General features: G+C 40.6%; 1 protein-coding gene across 1 annotated transcript in view; it reads right to left on the bottom strand.

Annotated features, from left to right (window-relative positions):
* SCHIP1 (schwannomin interacting protein 1) overlaps positions 1-2,097 on the bottom strand; it is a 504,974-nt gene extending 502,877 nt beyond the window's left edge. The window contains exon 1 of the mRNA XM_089675432.1: positions 1,886-2,097. Coding sequence (XP_089531558.1) covers positions 1,886-1,894 — 9 coding nt within the window. The 5' untranslated portion in view covers positions 1,895-2,097. The remainder of the gene's footprint in view (positions 1-1,885) is intronic.
* Positions 2,098-18,692: the final 16,595 nt, after the last annotated feature.

The following is an 18,692-nucleotide window of genomic DNA, read 5'->3' as shown; positions in this document are numbered from 1 at the left end:
TCAAGCCCATGGTGTCAGTCACTCACACAAGCCTACAAGTCAACATGATTAGATTGTTGTTAAATCCTGAACTGAAGAGGTGTTATATGTTCTGCAAAATGTAGCTGACATCCAACCATGAATGCTACAAAAAAAAGAAGTACACTAGCATACCAAACATATGCTTTTTAAAACAAGATTCTTGAATTAAATTAAAACCTAGAATAAATCCTGGGTATAGTAAAGCCAAACAGTAGTGCTGCTCTGTCAAAAATCACCTTTGATTGATTACAGTGATATACCAAAAATTAAAAGAATGCAGCTGTGCAGGGATCGTTTAATTCAAATTCTGGAGCAGTGCCCAATGGCTCAGAGGTCCCTATAATTAAACTACCTGCGTGAGCTTTCATTCACTCCTATTATAAAGGGTTACTCTGCCTAAAACCAACATTGAATATTTTGTTAAGCTGGGCATACATGGGTCAGTTTTTTTCCCCATCAGAACCCCCCATCCACACAATCAAGGTGAATGGAGGAATCCTCCACACGGTGTTACTGTATTTGTCAATGGGGACTATTCCAGCGTTGTAACATGCAGCGCAGTGGCTAAATGGTTAGCACTTACACCTGGCAATACTAGCATTGTTGGTTCAAATCCTAACCATGGCACTACCTATATGGAGTATGCATATTCTCCCTGTGCCTGCTTGGATTTCCTCCCACACTTCAAAAGGTAAATTGGCCCTTGTAGTGTATGTGTATGTATGAATATGAGCAGGGCTCTCTGATTACTCCTGTACTGAATTGTATTGTAACTGTACTGTCTACCCTCATGTTGTAAACCGCTGCACAAACTATTGGCGCTATATAAATCCTGTAGAATAATAATATTGTACAAAATATATGTAAAATGTTAGCACTATGTAATGCCTGTAATAAATAAAAATAATGCGCTAATCAAACAAACATTTTCCAACAAGCCTTTCTGTGGTAAGTCGATCATTAGATGACTTCTCACAAATGGGAACAACATTAGATGCCAGTAGGCTGTATCACTCATTGGATTCTAATATCTTTTTTAATTGTGGATTCCAGTTCCCAGGTAGACTGTGATTTTATTTAAGAGGATATCACTCTTCCTACTGTATTTTTTTTTTTACATGAAATGAACTATGAGCAGTGGGACTCCTGTAAGTGAGTAGAAGGAGTGAGACTACATGTGTAGGAAGATTTTGCTGATGGAATCCCTGCAAGATATAAGAAAGCAGTATGTGATTTAACTTATTTTTCATATCTAACAAAATACATATATTTTAAAGATGTCAGTTAAAGAAAAGTAGTTATTCTGTCAGGGGCCAAACCAATGTTCAGTTCAGAATATATTGGTTATGTATTTTCACACCTTCTCACTCGAAGCAAACAGGCATGAGACAAAGTGCCTGTACTTGCGGCATGATTCACGGTCTACCTGGGATGCTCTAAACTCTAAATCCTAGCAGCTACATGCTATACTGTGCTTTGAAGCAAATTAATTGCATGTTGCCTACAAGGATTCTACCCAGCTCTGTATTATGGATTTTCATCTTTGATATCTGTAATACACAATTTGTAAAGGTACATTCTGTTATTTCTCAGCTATTAATATCCAATGACAGATAGACCCCCAGTGACATTTAACTCTCATATAAGACATTTACATTACAAGCAAAGTGATACTTCTAGGACTCCCCTTTAGAAATCTACCTATGCATTTTGTGCTGACAAGTAAAACAAGCACCACGGTTGTCCCAGCAGGCACACTGACATCTTTCATTCAATTAGTTCCAAAGACAAGGCAAAACAACACACACAATACAGGCTAACAACACCAAACTGTCATGTTCAGGAATAGGAGATGAGATACTACCAGTCGCATGCTGAAATTCCTGGAGGACTCTGGGGGACACCAATCCTAGATGATGTTTTGGATGCAATTCTGCTGGACCACTGGACTGGATGTGAGTGCTGCTGAGAAGGAGATGAAATTGAGATAGCAGTTCTTTGACTTGAGCACATTCAAGGCTTCAAAGATCCCACGGACAGCCACACAAGACCCTCCTGGCACCCTCCTCATTCAGCACTGAGTGCTGTGCTGCTGGAGAGAGTGTACTGATGTAAAGGAACCTGAATATTCACACTGCTCCTGCCAGTGGCTCTGTAGCTCTGAGCTCATGTTAACTCCATCACTGCCTTGTATCAACAGTACTTGGCTGCTGGGCTGCTGTTACACCAACACTACTGTGATACATTTTTCTCTCTACAAATAAAATTATCAATAGATTGCTCTCTTGTTTATTTTTGATTTTGATAATGAAACTGATAAATTCAAACAAAGAAGTGCCTTTTAGCGGAAGTCAAGGGTTAACCATTTCTTCCTCCCCAAACACCCCCCTCTTCATGTATAGTAACAACAGCAAAAACTGTGTAAATACCATACTAGCAAGCCGATGGATTCTTTAAAGCCCAACTCCATCTCCTCCCAATACCCCTCACCTTCACTCAGTTTCTTGCCTCTCACCTGCTTCAGGGGCATTCTTCCTCCTCTCCTTTCTCTAGCTGTAGCCAGGTCATGATTGCTACAAAAGACCCCATGTAATGACATAGCGCCATTATCTGCATCATGCCATGGGCTCACAGATTCAATCGCGAAGAGGACAGTCGCTACGTTGCAGAGCAATAAGTCGGCATACCATTGTTAACAAACATAAATATACTACAGCTACATCTGATATTTTCCACTGCAGAAAATATGTAATGCAAGCTGAACAACTGGCTAACTTTCATATAAATGAAGTGCTACCTTTGCAAGGGCCACTTGATAATGTTTGTTCCCAGTAGTTTCACTGACCCTGCAAGCCTCCCGACACCTCTGACACTCTGGGTTCCGACATATTTCAACAGTATAGGATAATAACGCAAGAGACACAATTCTTTAGTAACACCTCTATATTAGTCTTTTTCAAAAGAGTAGGCCGCATAAATAATGGGTTTAGGATATACAACCCCAGTCAGCGCACAAAAATAGGACACTAGTAAAATAGAAATAATCAATTAGCAACGTTTAACAAATTATACAGACATGAACAGTAAGCTTCAACTATTAAACCATAACACCAGCAGTAAAATGGGGAAGAAAAGGCTTGTTGACTTATCAGTTCCCTCTAGGCCACCGACACCACAATGATGGATACAAAAAATTATGTAAATATACACTCTGACATGCATACATGCACGTACCCTAATTTGAATTACTATGGCATTAGAAGAGAAGAGGTCCCTTTAGCTAGGGATTGCAACTTGAGTTCTGTGATGTTTAGTTCCTGATATGGTGGCGTCTGTTGTCTTCTGCTAGCAAAGGTGGGGCCCCTAAAGAGTAGTGAATACTGGTAATTCAATGAAGTTAAACAGATAGGTTGTGGTACTGCTCAAAGCAAAGGTCTCCTGATACTGAGGTGTAAAGGTGCCTGTATGCAATGTCTCTAGATTGATGACAGAAAGATGTTGGGCATCTGCCCGCTCACCAATCCCAAGGATAGCACGGCCTCCTAGGAGTTCTAACACAGGCTGTTTGCAGGCATGTGCAGAGTTTCCGCCTGATGGCCTGTCAGCGCAAGTGTTTGCATAGTAACAATCTTGTTACAGAGAAGCTGATGTGATCCCAGTGTGGTGATCGGCGTCACCCCTGTGCTGAAGTGATGTGCAGAGTCCCGCAGCAGTCGGCCAACAATCTGTCTCAAGAGGAGAATGACAGCCCTCCTGTCTTCAGCTCTGAGTCCTGTGCCAAGAGAGCATGCTAGTCCCTTGCTGTAAAATGTATTTACTCTCCCAGCATCCTTCTGGTTTACCAGCTCTCTGGTAGTTGTAGTTCAATCAGCACTCAGAAAAACAGGATATATTGGCTATAGGACTACAGGTCTCAAGATCCTCTGCTGTAAAAGAACTGGATCCACTCTGCTAACAGGAAGTGATGTAGCAGTTCCAGTACTGAGCATTAGGGGGAACAGGACTAATCATCTGTAAATGTCCCTGAAAAGCATAATGATATAGCCAGCACCTGACTACATCAACATCACCAATCATACCTCTGTAAGGAAAAGTTTTCTGGTATCCTATTTTCCAGGAATTCCGCAATTATGACTCCTTAAAATTATCTGAATTGTAACTAAATCATAATAATGAATATTTATACATCAAATGACAAACCTTGATGATGCTTTGAGCACAGAATGAGTAGAGGCTATATCTTCTTCTCTGCTGCCCACCAATCCTATTCCAGAATTGATTATTTATTTGTAAAACAATCAGATCTTTACAAAATCCATTCTGCACTAATTGATGTACTTACTGCCTGACTATGTGCTGGTCTTGAGAAACATCCTTCTGAGTGAAGACACCCCTAAGTGGAATTGGCCCCTGAATAAGGCCCTACTTCAATCAAAGATACAGTCAAACAGGAAATTAAACATTTCCTTGACAATCCAGCATTAGATACCTTTCTTTAATAGTGTGGGAAGCCCATAAGCGTTGCATACAAGCCCAGCTTAGAGCAACTTAGTCTCTAAATTTAAATGGGTTGATTTCCTAAAGGTAAATAGACTGTTTTTCAAGGGAAATTGTATTTTGCAAGGGAATGTTCCCCTGAGCTTTTTGAATGAGATGAAGCTCTGATGCCTTCCATCATCCTATCATCCTATCACGTGCAAGCAAAAATACTGTTTTTTTTCTTTTTCTTTTATGTGATTGGGTATTCATCACATTTACTATAGGGAAAATTCACCTGCAAAGTAGAAATTCACTTGCAAAGTGAACAGACTATTTGCCTTTAGTAGATTAACTCCAAAGTATCCAGGGTCGAGAAGATCTCCAAATTATTTGCCTACATTTACAAACTTGAATCTTTACAGCCTTGCACAAGCTGAGGCAATTCCTACATTCAAAATAAATGAAGAACCACTTTAACATATAAAAATGGAACAGACAAGGACCAAGAGGCTGTTCTATGATTATGGAAACAAACCAGGTAGGGTGTTAACAAGACTCCAGAGAGAGACTAAATCTTCAATCCACCGATAAAGGGCAAGGTCATATGGTAAACTAACCATGAGTCAAATAACAATCCACTCCAAGACTTGATAAATACCTGCCCAGTTAAGATATAGGATAAAGTTTTTTGTATACCAGTGTAGAACTACCCTAGGGAGGGCCACTGTGTTTCTAAGTACCCCTAAGTTCTGCACAGCCAGTCAACATGTACTTTCATCCGCAGTCAGTGTACAGTTCATAAGCTTGGTTTTTGTTATTTTATTAAGGGAAATAACTTGGATAGGGTAATAGGGATTATGGGATGCCCAGCTTGAAAGAATCAATGCATGGGGACAACTTCTTTCCTATTTACAGAAACAGACCCTGTGCTTTTCCTTGAAAGCTATCAGTCTTTGCAGATCAGTAGCAACATGCCTTTACTGGCCTTTAGGGACAACAGGCCTTTAGGGATTCGCAGCCCCTTCCCCCTCTGAAAATCAGCTTGACTTGTCAACTACATGCAGCGATGTCTCCTCTCCCTTGTAGAAGTGCTCCCAGCTGCACAGCCTGCATAGACTACCAGCCCTCCTGGCTGCTCTGAAGATCTCCTAGGACAAGGATAAAGGATTAAGCACAGCACTGTCCTTTGGAAGCTTGCTACATGTGGCAGTCTCATTCCTTTTAAATCCCTGGGTGTGTTGGTGTACTCTGTCCTTGCTTCCACTGCTCCCAGGCCTTCATCCTATACTGCTAAATGGATCCTCCTGAGCCCAGCCTGGAGGCCAGCCCCCCATAGGACAAGGGAACCCCTCCCAGGCCAACGATAGTCTCCTCAGCACTCCATCTTCCACCCCAGCCGGCCTGACTATCCTATATTTATGGGCTGGTCCACCATTCTACCAGGGCTTCAAAACCTGGGATTGGGTAGAGTCCCATAAAAATGCAGATTAGGTCTCCACCTCTTCCACATACTGGCTTCTGGAAGGTTTGAATGGTCCTCCAGAACCAGGTGGCTATAGAGTCGCAACCTGTTAAGCCATCCAGATTGACCTATAGTAACCCAACCTTTGCCAAAGACTCACACAGTTACCGTGAGTCATACACAACAGATTTGCCTACACTATTCTAGTAGCAAACTAGAGGGTGCCACACTAGTATAGTCTACCACATGTAATGTACTTTGGGTGTTCCTGTATGCCTATTTTTTCTATTATAGTTTAGTTGTTGCTAATTTATATTTGAATTATACCCCTTTGTGATTTACATTTCAAACCAAAATAATGGACAAAAAAAAGCTTAGAAAAAGTAACATCCATATTTACTCAACAAGTGTGTATATGTGTAGCAAAATTCAATTAACACATTCCACTGTGGGGTGTAAAAGCAGGGAAACCCTATATGTGTTAGAGTAGGAACAGTATCCAGGAAATAAATATAGATAAAAAAAATCTATCCCTTCGTTGATTTTTTTTTCAAATTACTAGAAAAAATAAGTACAAATTAGAATGCAAAGGAAGCAGTTAGTGACATATTCCTTTCACTACCACATCTAGCATATAAATGCATAGCTTTAAAAAGATGCATCCAAGACCTTTATATATTATTCACCACTTAGCCAAGAAGATTAGCTCAGGAGAAGATTGCAAGAGAGAGACTTAGAAGATGTGATAAGATTTCAGTGTTGCATTAATGTGGTAATGTAACATGCTATACTGGAAGAAGCTACAAGAGACTTAATTGACAGAAGGAAGAGTCGGTTTGGTTAACCAATGGCCCATAGCAGCTGGTCAACAATCTTCTCATCTGTTTTGAAATTCAGTGTAAGCTAACATTGTGATAGATTACTGCACATCACTTTTCTTATTGATTAGGTACATTTATCACTGAATTCTATATGAATCCTATATTGCTATTAAACAGATCTATAAAACATAACCTTTGCAACACTTTTATTGCCATATTGACCAGAAGAAATGTGTGAAAAACATGCTTAAACCTAAAAATGGAATTTGTATTTGAGGTTTAGGCAATATATAAGTCCAGATCTGTTGTGCTGTTAAAGCGGAGCTCCACCCAAAATTGGAAGTTTAGCTTTAAAGACTGGTCCCCGCTCCCCATTAAGGATTGGTACCTTTGGGAAGCTGTACCCGAAATTGACAGGTACCAACTCTCACTTCCGCTGCAATTAACTAGGTGATTGAAAGCAGAAGTTGTCCTCTCCCTCCCCGTAGTCTTCTGGGACATGTGACAGGTCCCAGAAGACTATGGGATCAATCACAAAGCTCAGTGCTTCTCGCACATGTGCAGTGGGTGCCTGGCTGTGAAGTTGCAAGCTGTCACAGCCAGGTGCCCACACTGAAGATGCCGGCGCTGGGAACACTGGATGGCTGGTGAAATTGGCTGTGGGGAGGACACCACGGGATCAAGAGACAGGTGAGTGGCTGTTTTTTAAAGGTCAGCAGTTACAGTTTTTGTAGCTGCTGACTATAATTTTTTTACAGTGTGACTGGAACTCTGCTTTAATGTACTCATTGCCACATACTGTATGTCCTCGAGTTCTCATTGATTAGAGGACCACTCTCTACAGAGGCACCTTGATGTAGTAGTGTGCCTCCCACACATATTTGCAGATGTATTTAATAGAGCTTTTATTTAGATGACCCTTACTGAATAAGAGGCTGTGTGCTGGTAAATAGTTGTATTGGTTGTTTGCACTGAATCTCTGCACCTTTATGCAGTCCCTTTTAGTTATACATTGAATTACATGCTGCAATTTTCCTACCTGGCATAATAAATATCCAGTGTTTGTTGTGTGAGGAGAACAGTCTGAGGTAAAGCAGAAAAAGCACAAAAATACTGAAGAGGACTAAAGCACAGCACTGAAAAAGATGAGACTAAAGACTTGACCAGTGAGAAGTAAGGAGAAGAACAAGCAGTACATTTCAATGTTAGAAATTTCTGTTTGTGTTCAAACATGCAACATGCAGTATGACACTGCACACATTAATGCATTACCTCTGATTGTAGTCTAAGAACTGAAATTTCCTGTGAAGAAACTATATATTCCACAATACCTGGGTTCCTCAGTCTAGCACTGGTGGAAGTGAGAGCTAAATAGAAATTAGATCTGACATAGCCATAAACAGGTAGGGCATTCACAGATTCATCCAGCACTCAGCCATGCCGGAAAAGATCACATTTGTGATGCAACACAGGAAATGAAAAGGCATGTATTGGATGCTCTGTGACACAGAACAAGAAGTTACCTGTTTCTTTAGGAAATAGGGACAAGCTAGGCGAATGAATACATGGACATAGGGAAATTGATCAGTCTTGCCACTACAACCTGCAGGCACAACATGTGAGCCAATCATTACAAGGTAAGGCAAAAAATAAAACAGAGAATATAACTACACTAATACCTAGTTAAAGAACAAAAACATTTGAAAATGTGCAATGTTATAAGGTCTAAGGCCAAACAGAATAAAAAACAGGAACGCTTTCTAGGGGCAATGACAGTGAAAGTATAGTCAAGTGGAAAATGGTTAAAATGTCTCTCAGATTTTAAATGATTTATATGACCCCTTTTGGGGACGTTTTCCCTCACTTTTGTCCAAATGACTTTCAGATAATGCACAGCATAAGAGAAATCTTCCAAATGGGACACAGACAAAGCTTTTGGGCTTTAAGTAAAAAGACACACATCATACAGTGTCCACAAGGATAATGAGCATTTGGTGAATTTAGTATTTGTGATCTATCTTAGTTGGAAACATTCACCATTAAAAGAAAATACAACTAAAATTGTATTGCTTTGGCTTTACTAAAGCCTGCAGAAATGGGAAAGAGTGCCTGCAATGTTTTCAATGTGGGGAAGTCCTAAGTAATGAAAGCCTTTCATTTAACAAGTTAAAAAGCATTTTTAACAAATCACTCACAGCATGAAAATAAATCCAAGGAATTGTTTAAAAGCAAGGACGGAAGTTATCCTACCTATGGAAGCATAAGTCAACAAAGTCATCAAGCAAAATAGGCTTGTAAGATGGATTCTCTTGGTAGCCAGTTAGCCTCATACTACCAGCTTACGCAACATTCTGCAGTTATTTCCATATGCAGTCTTTGCTTTCCTTCCTCCATGACATGCAGTATTATGAATACAGAACCAATGTGTGTGTTTTACTATGACCACTCTTATTTTGTATGGCTTTTCTGACACGCTGGTAAATTTTTTTTCTTCCAGTAAGGTAACAACTTTCAAATTTGGTTGCTCATATTAAATTAAGTTTAAGAACCTCTGCCTTAGGCCAATGTATATTACACCATATATTTCATTCACCTAGCTAGTCTTATAGAATGCAGTAACTGGCTGATAATTTGTAAGCTAGTTCAGTCAATTTTTTTAAGATGTGTATTTTGCTAGATACATACCAAACCTACACAATGGACAGGATACAGCATTGCAGGATATTTTTACCCTCTACACCCCAGTTACACTGGATGCGAATTGGCATGCGATTTGCAAATCGCATGCCAAGTCGTGCCCTAGTGTCTGCGATTAAAGCGGTCATAATGGTGCAGTTCTGACTTGGTCGGAGCCGAACCGATTTCTAAAGTAGTACATGCACTACTTTTGGTGCGATTTGCATAGACATCTTTGTCAGATGTGTTGCAAATCGCACCTGAAATCAGCAGTTCACCCGACTTTGAAATCGTGTAACTTCACTGTAAGTCGTACGATTTCAAAGTCGGGTTTAATGTGACTGGGGTGTTAGGCTACTTTGCATAGGGTAGAAAGACAGAACAAGAAAACAAACAACCCATTTACACATATGTGTGAGATTGTGCTCCCATCGCAAACTGAAACATTAATACAGAACCGATGTGTAACCCACACAGGTAAGAATTAAATCCCCTGTTGATCTGCTCCAGATAGCTGAGTCGATTTATGAATCAACCTGATGGTGCTTTCAGGTGGTTCAGCATGAACTTGTTGCCGTAATCTAACAGCAGTTAAGATTCAGGTATACAGGCCCAGAAGGGGTGAAATACGTGCACAGATTGCAACCCTGCCTATGAGTTCAATGGGACTGGTGTAGTCAGGGAGGTTTTTCATTATACACGAGAATGTTTTTGGATAGTCAGCAACAACAGTGTGTTGATGGCTTTGTGCCACCACAGGCAGCCCTTCTACCTTCGCTATACAGAATACAGCCCTGATCACCAGGAAAAAGCTATGGGAAATCCGAGTGGGTGTTGAGGGGTAGGGCTAATGGTTGTTCATCATATCCTCCATGTTCCCTTCCTAGTTGGGCACCAAGCAAGGGTCACATGAGAGGCCTACCCCTGGGTGGGTTCTTCTGGGCACCTGAGACATGGTCACTCTACTTATATACAGTATATTCCCATATGGGGTACCTTTACTCTGTGCCATTTATACTAATGACCTGTGACAAGGCTGAGGTTGCCGTTAGGGAAGACTCAACCTTAGGGGGGCCTCTACTCTTAGAGATGAATGTACACCATGTACATTTGCACAACTGTTCTCCAGTTACTCTCGATTCCACATGTAAATGTACATCTTCCCACTGTAGTTTGCAATTAGGTGGGCAGTGTCCAACACTGACCATAGCCACCCTTCCAGCATTCTCCCACTACCAGTCCCAGTAGCAGCATGGAACCTCACCGTGCACATAGCACAGCCTCCAACATGGAGTTGACTTGAACTCTTGAGCTTCCGTACTCAGGCTATGTGCTGTCCCAGCATACCTGCAAAAGGTAAAGGCAATATGCTTTCAGGTCCAAGAGTGGCATTCCCCAGCAGCTGGCATCTTTGGAGGAAACCCCAGGTGTGTGGCTCTCATATCTTCAGGACTAATAGACATGTGGCAGGACCCTCTGGCTCTTACAGCAGCATTGTGGCTTCCAAGAATTCTCTGGGGCTCTCTCTTTTGTTTTTCCTTTCCCAAGGGCTTCCTGACTCCGGACCACTGAAGCAGTGGGTCAGACCCAGGGGCGGACTGACCATTTGGAAACTCAGGCACTGCCCGAGGGCCCGGGGTCAGTAGGGGACCCCATGAGATGCCCCTGGTATCTTTTTCATAGGCTTTTTTGAGTTTGGGCAAGGACACAGGGGTCCCATGATCCCCTATTGCCCGGGGGCCCCATCAGTTGTCAATCTGCCCCTGGTCAGACCCAAAGATCCCTCTCATCTGGGACAGCCCTACAGCATCTAACTAATTTCAACCCACTTCCAAATTAACCCTTCACAATGGAAAGATATTCTTTCTTTTCATGCTTTTTTTATTTTTTCCTGGACATGTACTTAAGTGAAATTTTTCCAACAGGATGGGGACAAAAAACAGACATTTCAACCATTCTCTATATTACCCAAAACCAAGCTAAAGTTTTGGCTTTAGATATAGTTTACTAATGTTTTGGCAGTACTTTGCCCATTCATTGTATAATTTGCTGCATTGTTGAATTACAATAAATGCTTATCTGATAAACTGGTTGATTGTAAGGAATGTAAAAGGTACATTCAGTTTACCAATGTACAGATTACAAAAGTAAAAAACAAGAATTATGAAACTTTGTAAATACTGCTTACACCTCTAACATTTGACAAAACACCCTGTTTGGCTATTCGTGTTTCAATCCAATTTTCCTAGTCATTCAAATAATTCAGTTTCAGTTGAGCGATTTTCTGAATTGTGTTAGCAGTGTTGACTGTACATTCCGGGAAATACTGTTTTAATGAGAAAAGGCCTCTGTAAAAATGAGTGTGTTGTGGAGACCTGCTGTTCCCACGTCTACCCATCTTATTTCCTGAGGAGACTACATTACAAGTAAACATACAAAATACTGCTGTGCTAGAAGCAGAAGCTGCAACTCCAGATAATCCATGACATTAATTAATAAGTATGCAATATGAATACCACTTTACCCGTGTCTGATTTTTCATTTTGGATGCAGTCTCTGCAAGAAAAACCAAACTCATAAAATTATCTAGAAGTAGTGTGTGACTTTTGTTTTTGTCTTGTGAGCACAACTAGCCATTGCACGCAATGCAGCTTGATCCAATAGTGAGTTCTTTTATGTGGATATATTGGATTGCAGTCACCCAACATATGGCAACAACTGATTTATATATTTTAAATAAAATACAATAACGTACCAAGGTTGTACCAAGTGAAAAGCTAAAGTAATGTTAGCTTTTTTCCTGCTGCAAGGGAGGCATTGCCTGGCAGGATTGCAGTTGTTGTGTATACATGTCATGGTGGTTACTCACCTACATATGAATGGCCTCAGGGTTTGTGTCTTCTGCTATGGAAGACATAGGCTTTGTTATTTTCTTCTGTCTTCGGCTGCATTTTTGTTATAGCAATTCGTGAACATGCACAAGATTGCGCTGCATACATGTGCATTTTTGCCTGATGTTGAGCCACACACATAGGGCAGGCCATTCATTTCATTCAATAGGCTGCCCTGCGCTCAACAAAAGCATCAATGTAGCTCATGTACCTTTATAGATTCAAGCTTTGCACATTTTGTAATGCGTGTTTTGCTACATTTGCTGCATGAAGAATATCTGTTTTTTGGGGTTCTATTAACAATGAATGGTAACACGAGCACAAAACATATTTATAGCATGTTTTGTAAACATGAGCACAATCGCACAATTCAGCACATGTCCATGAAACACTAGATCAGTCTCTCTCAACTTTTTCAACGCAGAGGAACCCTTGACATTTCTTTCCAGCCTCAGGGAACCCCTGCTAAAAATGACTATCTACAATTCATGATACATTAGTATGATAGTCAGAGGTAATGATGCTCCTTACATTTGTGGTCATTAGGAAGAATTATCCCCTTACAGATTGCTAACACGATCAATGGCGTCAGTGGGAACTTACCTCAGAGGCATAAATTGCTGATTGCTCAAGGAACTCCTAGCAACCTCTGGAGGAACACTATGGTTCCACGGAACCCTGGTTGAGAAACCCTTTACTAGATTGTAAATGTAACTTTAATCAGTTCTGATCTGAGTCCTCGAGCCTGGAGATTTTGTAGAGCTTTGGGTTGGCAAAAACGTCCAGTCCTAGGTTCATACTGTATCTGGTGATGCTAGAGACTGTGGGTATAATTTACTAAAGGCAAATGGGTTGTTCGCAAGGGGATTTGCCACAGAGCCAAGTGAATGAGGTGAAGTTTCACTTTGCAAAGAACAGTCAATTACATGCAAGGAAAATCAAAGAACAGCATTTTTGCTTGCACACGACTAAATGATGGAAGTCAGAAGAGCTTCACCTCATTCACAAAGCTTTGGGAAATGTTCCTTTGCAAAGTGAACAGTCTATTTGCCTTTAGTAAATCAACCCCTCTTTCTTTTGCTCTCTAGGCTGTAGGAGCCTGTTGCTGGGTGAAAAGGCAGAGTGCTGACAGAAAGCAAAAAACGCACATGTGCTGCCAGTTTGTTTTGGAGAACCCATGAGGGGGCACCCTGTTACTCAGAAACTGACCTGCGTTTATTAGGTTGCTCAGTCAGGCAGATGTTTTACTTGTTTTAGGTTATGGACTTTCCCAAACTGAAACCGTGTTTTCTGTCTTGTTGACCAAAATTGCAGGATAAACTTGTTTGAACTGTTCCTAGGTTTTCCTATCTCGTTCATGGTTTATCACTGGCACTGTTGATCCTGCCCATCCCATACACCCCACACTAAAAATATGTAAAAAGTCTTCTACTGCTGCAGGTCATGATTAGAGATGAGCGAATCGAACCAGGCGAACCGGAATTCGAGTCGAATTTCAGGAAATATTCGATTCGCGGCGAAACCGAAATTTTGCCTACTTCGGGTGCGCGAATCGAACATTTCCCTATCAGCCGGCAAAAGTGTCCCTGCAGTGAGCTCCGCTATTTCTGACAGTTCTCTGACAGAAGGAACACATGTTTAGCGGTTGAAACATTGTATCTATTAGTTTACATTTAGGATACAGATGTTTCAACCACTGTTCATGTGAAGAAGCTGTGAGAGAACTGTCAGAAATAGAGGAACTCTGCACATACACTTTTTGCCGGCTTGGAATTATTCTTCTTTTCATCCTACTTCTTCTTCTTCTTCTTCATCCTCATCCTCATCCTCTTCTTCTGAGGATGAGGATGAGGATGAAGAAGAAGAAGAAGCAGTAGGATGAAAATAAGAATAATTCCAAGCCGGCAAAAAGTGTATGTGCAGAGTTCCTCTATTCTGCAGATACACTTAGAGGAGCTCTGCACATACACTTTTTGCCTGTTTGGAATTAATCTTATTTTCATCCTACTTCTTCTTCTTCTTCTTCTTCTTCTTCTTCTTTATCCTCATCCTCAGAAGAAGAAGAAGAGGATGAAGAAGAAGAAGAAGAAGAAGAAGAAGAAGTAGGATGAAAATAAGAATAATTGCAAGCCGGCAAAAAGTGTATGTGCAGAGTTCCTCTATTCTGCAGATACACTTAGAGGAGCTCTGCACATACACTTTTTGCCGGCTTGGAATTAATCTTATTTTCATCCTACTTCTTCTTCTTCTTCTTCTTCTTCATCCTCATCCTCATCCTCAGAAGAAGAAGAAGAGGATGAGGATGAGGATGAAGAAGAAGAAGAAGAAGAAGAAGAAGAAGAAGTAGGATGAAAATAAGAATAATTCCAAGCCGGCAAAAAGTGTATGTGCAGAGCTCCTCTAAGTGTATCTGCAGAGCTCCTCTAAGTGTATCTGCAGAATAGAGGAACTCTGCACATACACTTTTTGCCGGAAACCGCTGTATGGAGGGAATGTCCCAGAACTGTCAGAAATAGTCTATTTCTGACAGTTCTGGGACATTCACTCCATACAGCTGTTTCAACCGCTGTATGGAGGGAATGTCATAGAACTGTCAGAAATAGACTATTAATGGGGACAGTTCAACCGCTGTATGGAAGGACAGTCCCAGAACTGTCATTAATAGTCTATTTCTGACAGTTCTATGACATTCCCTCCATACAGCGGTTGAAACAGCTGTATGGAGTGAATGTCCCAGAACTGTCAGAAATAGACTATTTCTGACAGTTCTGGGACATTCACTCCATACAGCGGTTGAAACATTGTATCTATTTTTTTCCATAAATGACATTCTGCAGATACACTTAGAGGAGCGCTGCAGATACACTTTTTGCCGGCTTGGAATTATTCTTATTTTCATCCTACTTCTTCTTTTTCTTCTTATGAGGATGAGGATGAAGAAGAAGAAGTAGGATGAAAATAAGATTAATTCCAAGCCGGCAAAAAGTGTATCTGCAGCGCTCCTCTAAGTGTATTTGCAGAATGTCATTTATGGAAAAAAATAGATACAATGTTTCAACCGCTGTATGGAAGGACAGTCCCAGAACTGTCATAAATAGTCTATTTCTGAGAGTTCTGGGACATTCACTCCATACAGCTGTTTCAACCGCTGTATGGAGGGAATGTCATAGAACTGTCAGAAATAGACTATTAATGACAGTTCTGGGACTGTCCTTCCATACAGCGGTTGAAACATTGTATCTATTTGTTTCCATAAATGGATCCATTTATGGAAACAAATAGATACAATGTTTCAACCGCTGTATGGAAGGACAGTCCCAGAACTGTCATTAATAGTCTATTTCTGAAACAGCTGTATGGAGTGAATGTCCCAGAACTGTCAGAAATAGACTATTTCTGACAGTTCTGGGACTGTCCTTCCATACAGCGGTTGAAACATTGTATCTATTTTTTTCCATAAATGACATTCTGCAAATACACTTAGAGGAGCGCTGCAGATACACTTTTTGCCGGCTTGGAATTAATCTTATTTTCATCCTACTTCTTCTTCTTCATCCTCATCCTCATCCTCATAAGAAGAAAAAGAAGAAGTAGGATGAAAATAAGAATAATTCCAAGCCGGCAAAAAGTGTATCTGCAGCGCTCCTCTAAGTGTATCTGCAGAATGTCATTTATGGAAAAAAATAGATACAATGTTTCAACCGCTGTATGGAGTGAATGTCCCAGAACTGTCATAAATAGTCTATTTCTGACAGTTCTGGGACATTCACTCCATACAGCTGTTTCAACCGCTGTATGGAGGGAATGTCATGGAACTGTCAGAAATAGACTATTAATGACAGTTCTGGGACTCTGACAGTTCCATGACATTCCCTCCATACAGCGGTTGAAACAGCTGTATGGAGTGAATGTCCCAGAACTGTCAGAAATAGACTATTTCTGACAGTTCTGGGACAATCACTCCATACAGCTGTTTCAACCGCTGTATGGAGGGAATGTCATGGAACTGTCAGAAATAGACTATTAATGACAGTTCTGGGACTCTGACAGTTCCATGACATTCCCTCCATACAGCGGTTGAAACAGCTGTATGGAGTGAATGTCCCAGAACTGTCAGAAATAGACAGAAACTGTCACAGAACTGTCCTTCTTCTCATCCTTCTCCTTCTTCTCATCCTTCTTCTCATCCTTCTTCTCATCCTTCTTCTCATCCTTCTCCTTCTTCTCATCCTTCTCCTTCTTCTCATCCTTCTCCTTCTTCTCATCCTTCTCCTTCTCCTTCTTCTCATCCTTCTCCTTCTTCTCATCCTTCTCCTTCTTCTCATCCTTCTCCTTCTCCTTCTTCTCATCCTTCTCCTTCTCCTTCTTCTCATCCTTCTCCTTCTTCTCATCCTTCTCCTTCTCCTTCTTCTCATCCTTCTCCTTCTCCTTCTTCTCATCCTTCTCCTTCTCCTTCTTCTCATCCTTCTCCTTCTCCATCTTCTCATCCTTCTCCTTCTCCTTCTTCTCATCCTTCTCCTTCTTCTCATCCTTCTCCTTCTCCTTCTTCTCATCCTTCTCCTTCTTCTCATCCTTCTCCTTCTCCTCATCCTTCTCCTTCTCCTTCTTCTCATCCTTCTCCTTCTCCTTCTTCTCATCCTTCTCCTTCTCCTTCTTCTCATCCTTCTCCTTCTCCTTCTTCTCATCCTTCTCCTTCTCCTTCTTCTCATCCTTCTCCTTCTCCTTCTTCTCATCCTTCTCCTTCTCCTTCTCTTTCCTCATCTCCAAGGGCATTTAAATTAAAGGTACAGTGTTCTGCACTAATTTAAAGGCTCTCTGAAGCCTAGAAACCCTTTTTATAAGTCATCTTCGTAGCGAAGAAATTCGCATCGAATCGAATTTCACACTGGAATTCGCCGAATCAGCCGAATCGAATTTTTGAGAAATTCGCTCATCTCTAGTCATGATTTTTTCTTATAAATGTCTTTAAAATATTATTTTCTCTTAGGTAGCCCATACAGTCTTTTTTTTTCATTCACCAGCAGGTTGAAAGAAAAAAAAAATTATTTGATTCCCCTATCCACACATTTGAGGTGGATGGGGGAATCACTCCCACTGTGCTATTCTACTGGTGGGGATCCTTCGTTGATTGGGAAAAACCAGACAGGCTGGTTGTACAGATGACGATTGGTAGATTCACTTCTGTACAACCAGTGTTCACATACTTGGATCAAAATTTGCACAGACCCTGCCAAATTTTGATCGACGTAAGGCTGACTTTAGCGAAAGCACATCCTTCTTTCCAAGTACAGTTCTATATGCTGACATAGCTGAGTAACAGTGATACCCATCAGGAAAGTGTCTGAAAAGGTCTCTTAGATTGTGGAGCACACTGGACACCTAGATTGCTGGTTTTGAAAATGTAGCTTGTAAGTAAATGCCTATATGAGTGACATTTTTTCTACTACTTCAATTTATTGTTAAGAGGTCAAACTTCTTTAATTGAATCCTTTATTCAAAACGGTATAAATAATACATAGTTTTAACAGGTTAACAGGAAACTACCCCAATAGTAGTGTTGGTTTCTACCATTTGCTGGCCTTCTCCCGGTCACTTTTTCAGAGCTCCCAGCAAAGCCTGCACTGATCCTAATAGTGGGAACTGCTTGAAGGCAGTTTACTGAAAGCCCTGACTCTTTAAATTGGACCTGTCATAAAGTAAAAGCTCTTGAATGATTACCTTCTCATAGAAGCAGCTATTACATGCACTTAATCTCCATTCATGTGCACCTTGTGCTTATATTACATTATGTTGTAATGCTGTATGAAGTTGGTCATTGAGACTCACCTTGATACTGACTGTTACTGTAAATTCCCCATGTCTAAGATAACTTTTGACAAGAGACAGGAAAATGTCTGAAATGGTATCCACAACCTCTTTGTTTTCTAAAAAAAAAGTACAGAACCAGTTAACAACATCTTTGGTGTTAATGAAACCCTGTTTTTAAAAATCTAGACGTATATGAGAAGTTGAATCATTAGGTAAGTTTATAAAACATTGATGCTAAATGATTTGGCTGTACCAGCTTATTTCATCTTTGAAATTTACATTATTATTTAACTAGCATCATGTGAGCCCTTAAAAGCAGCTTCATATAAACTGCAGCCCTTGTATATTCATATTAGGCATAAGGTATATGATTCATTATATCCAAATAGAGCTGATTCTATCACATTAACTAGAGAGTTTTAGTTAAAGTGTTACTAATCCCAGCGCCCTGCATTCACTCTATCTTGCCTCCCACAGTACACAGAGCACAGAAGTGCAATTATTTTAGTAAATATAAACTGCCAATTACCTTTT

Source organism: Staurois parvus, unplaced genomic scaffold (assembly GCF_062004578.1).
Source record: "Staurois parvus isolate SC_StPar_1 unplaced genomic scaffold, SC_StPar_1.0 ptg000155l, whole genome shotgun sequence".
Taxonomy (NCBI): domain Eukaryota; kingdom Metazoa; phylum Chordata; class Amphibia; order Anura; family Ranidae; genus Staurois; species Staurois parvus.
This window is presented reverse-complemented; position numbering and strand designations above follow the sequence as displayed.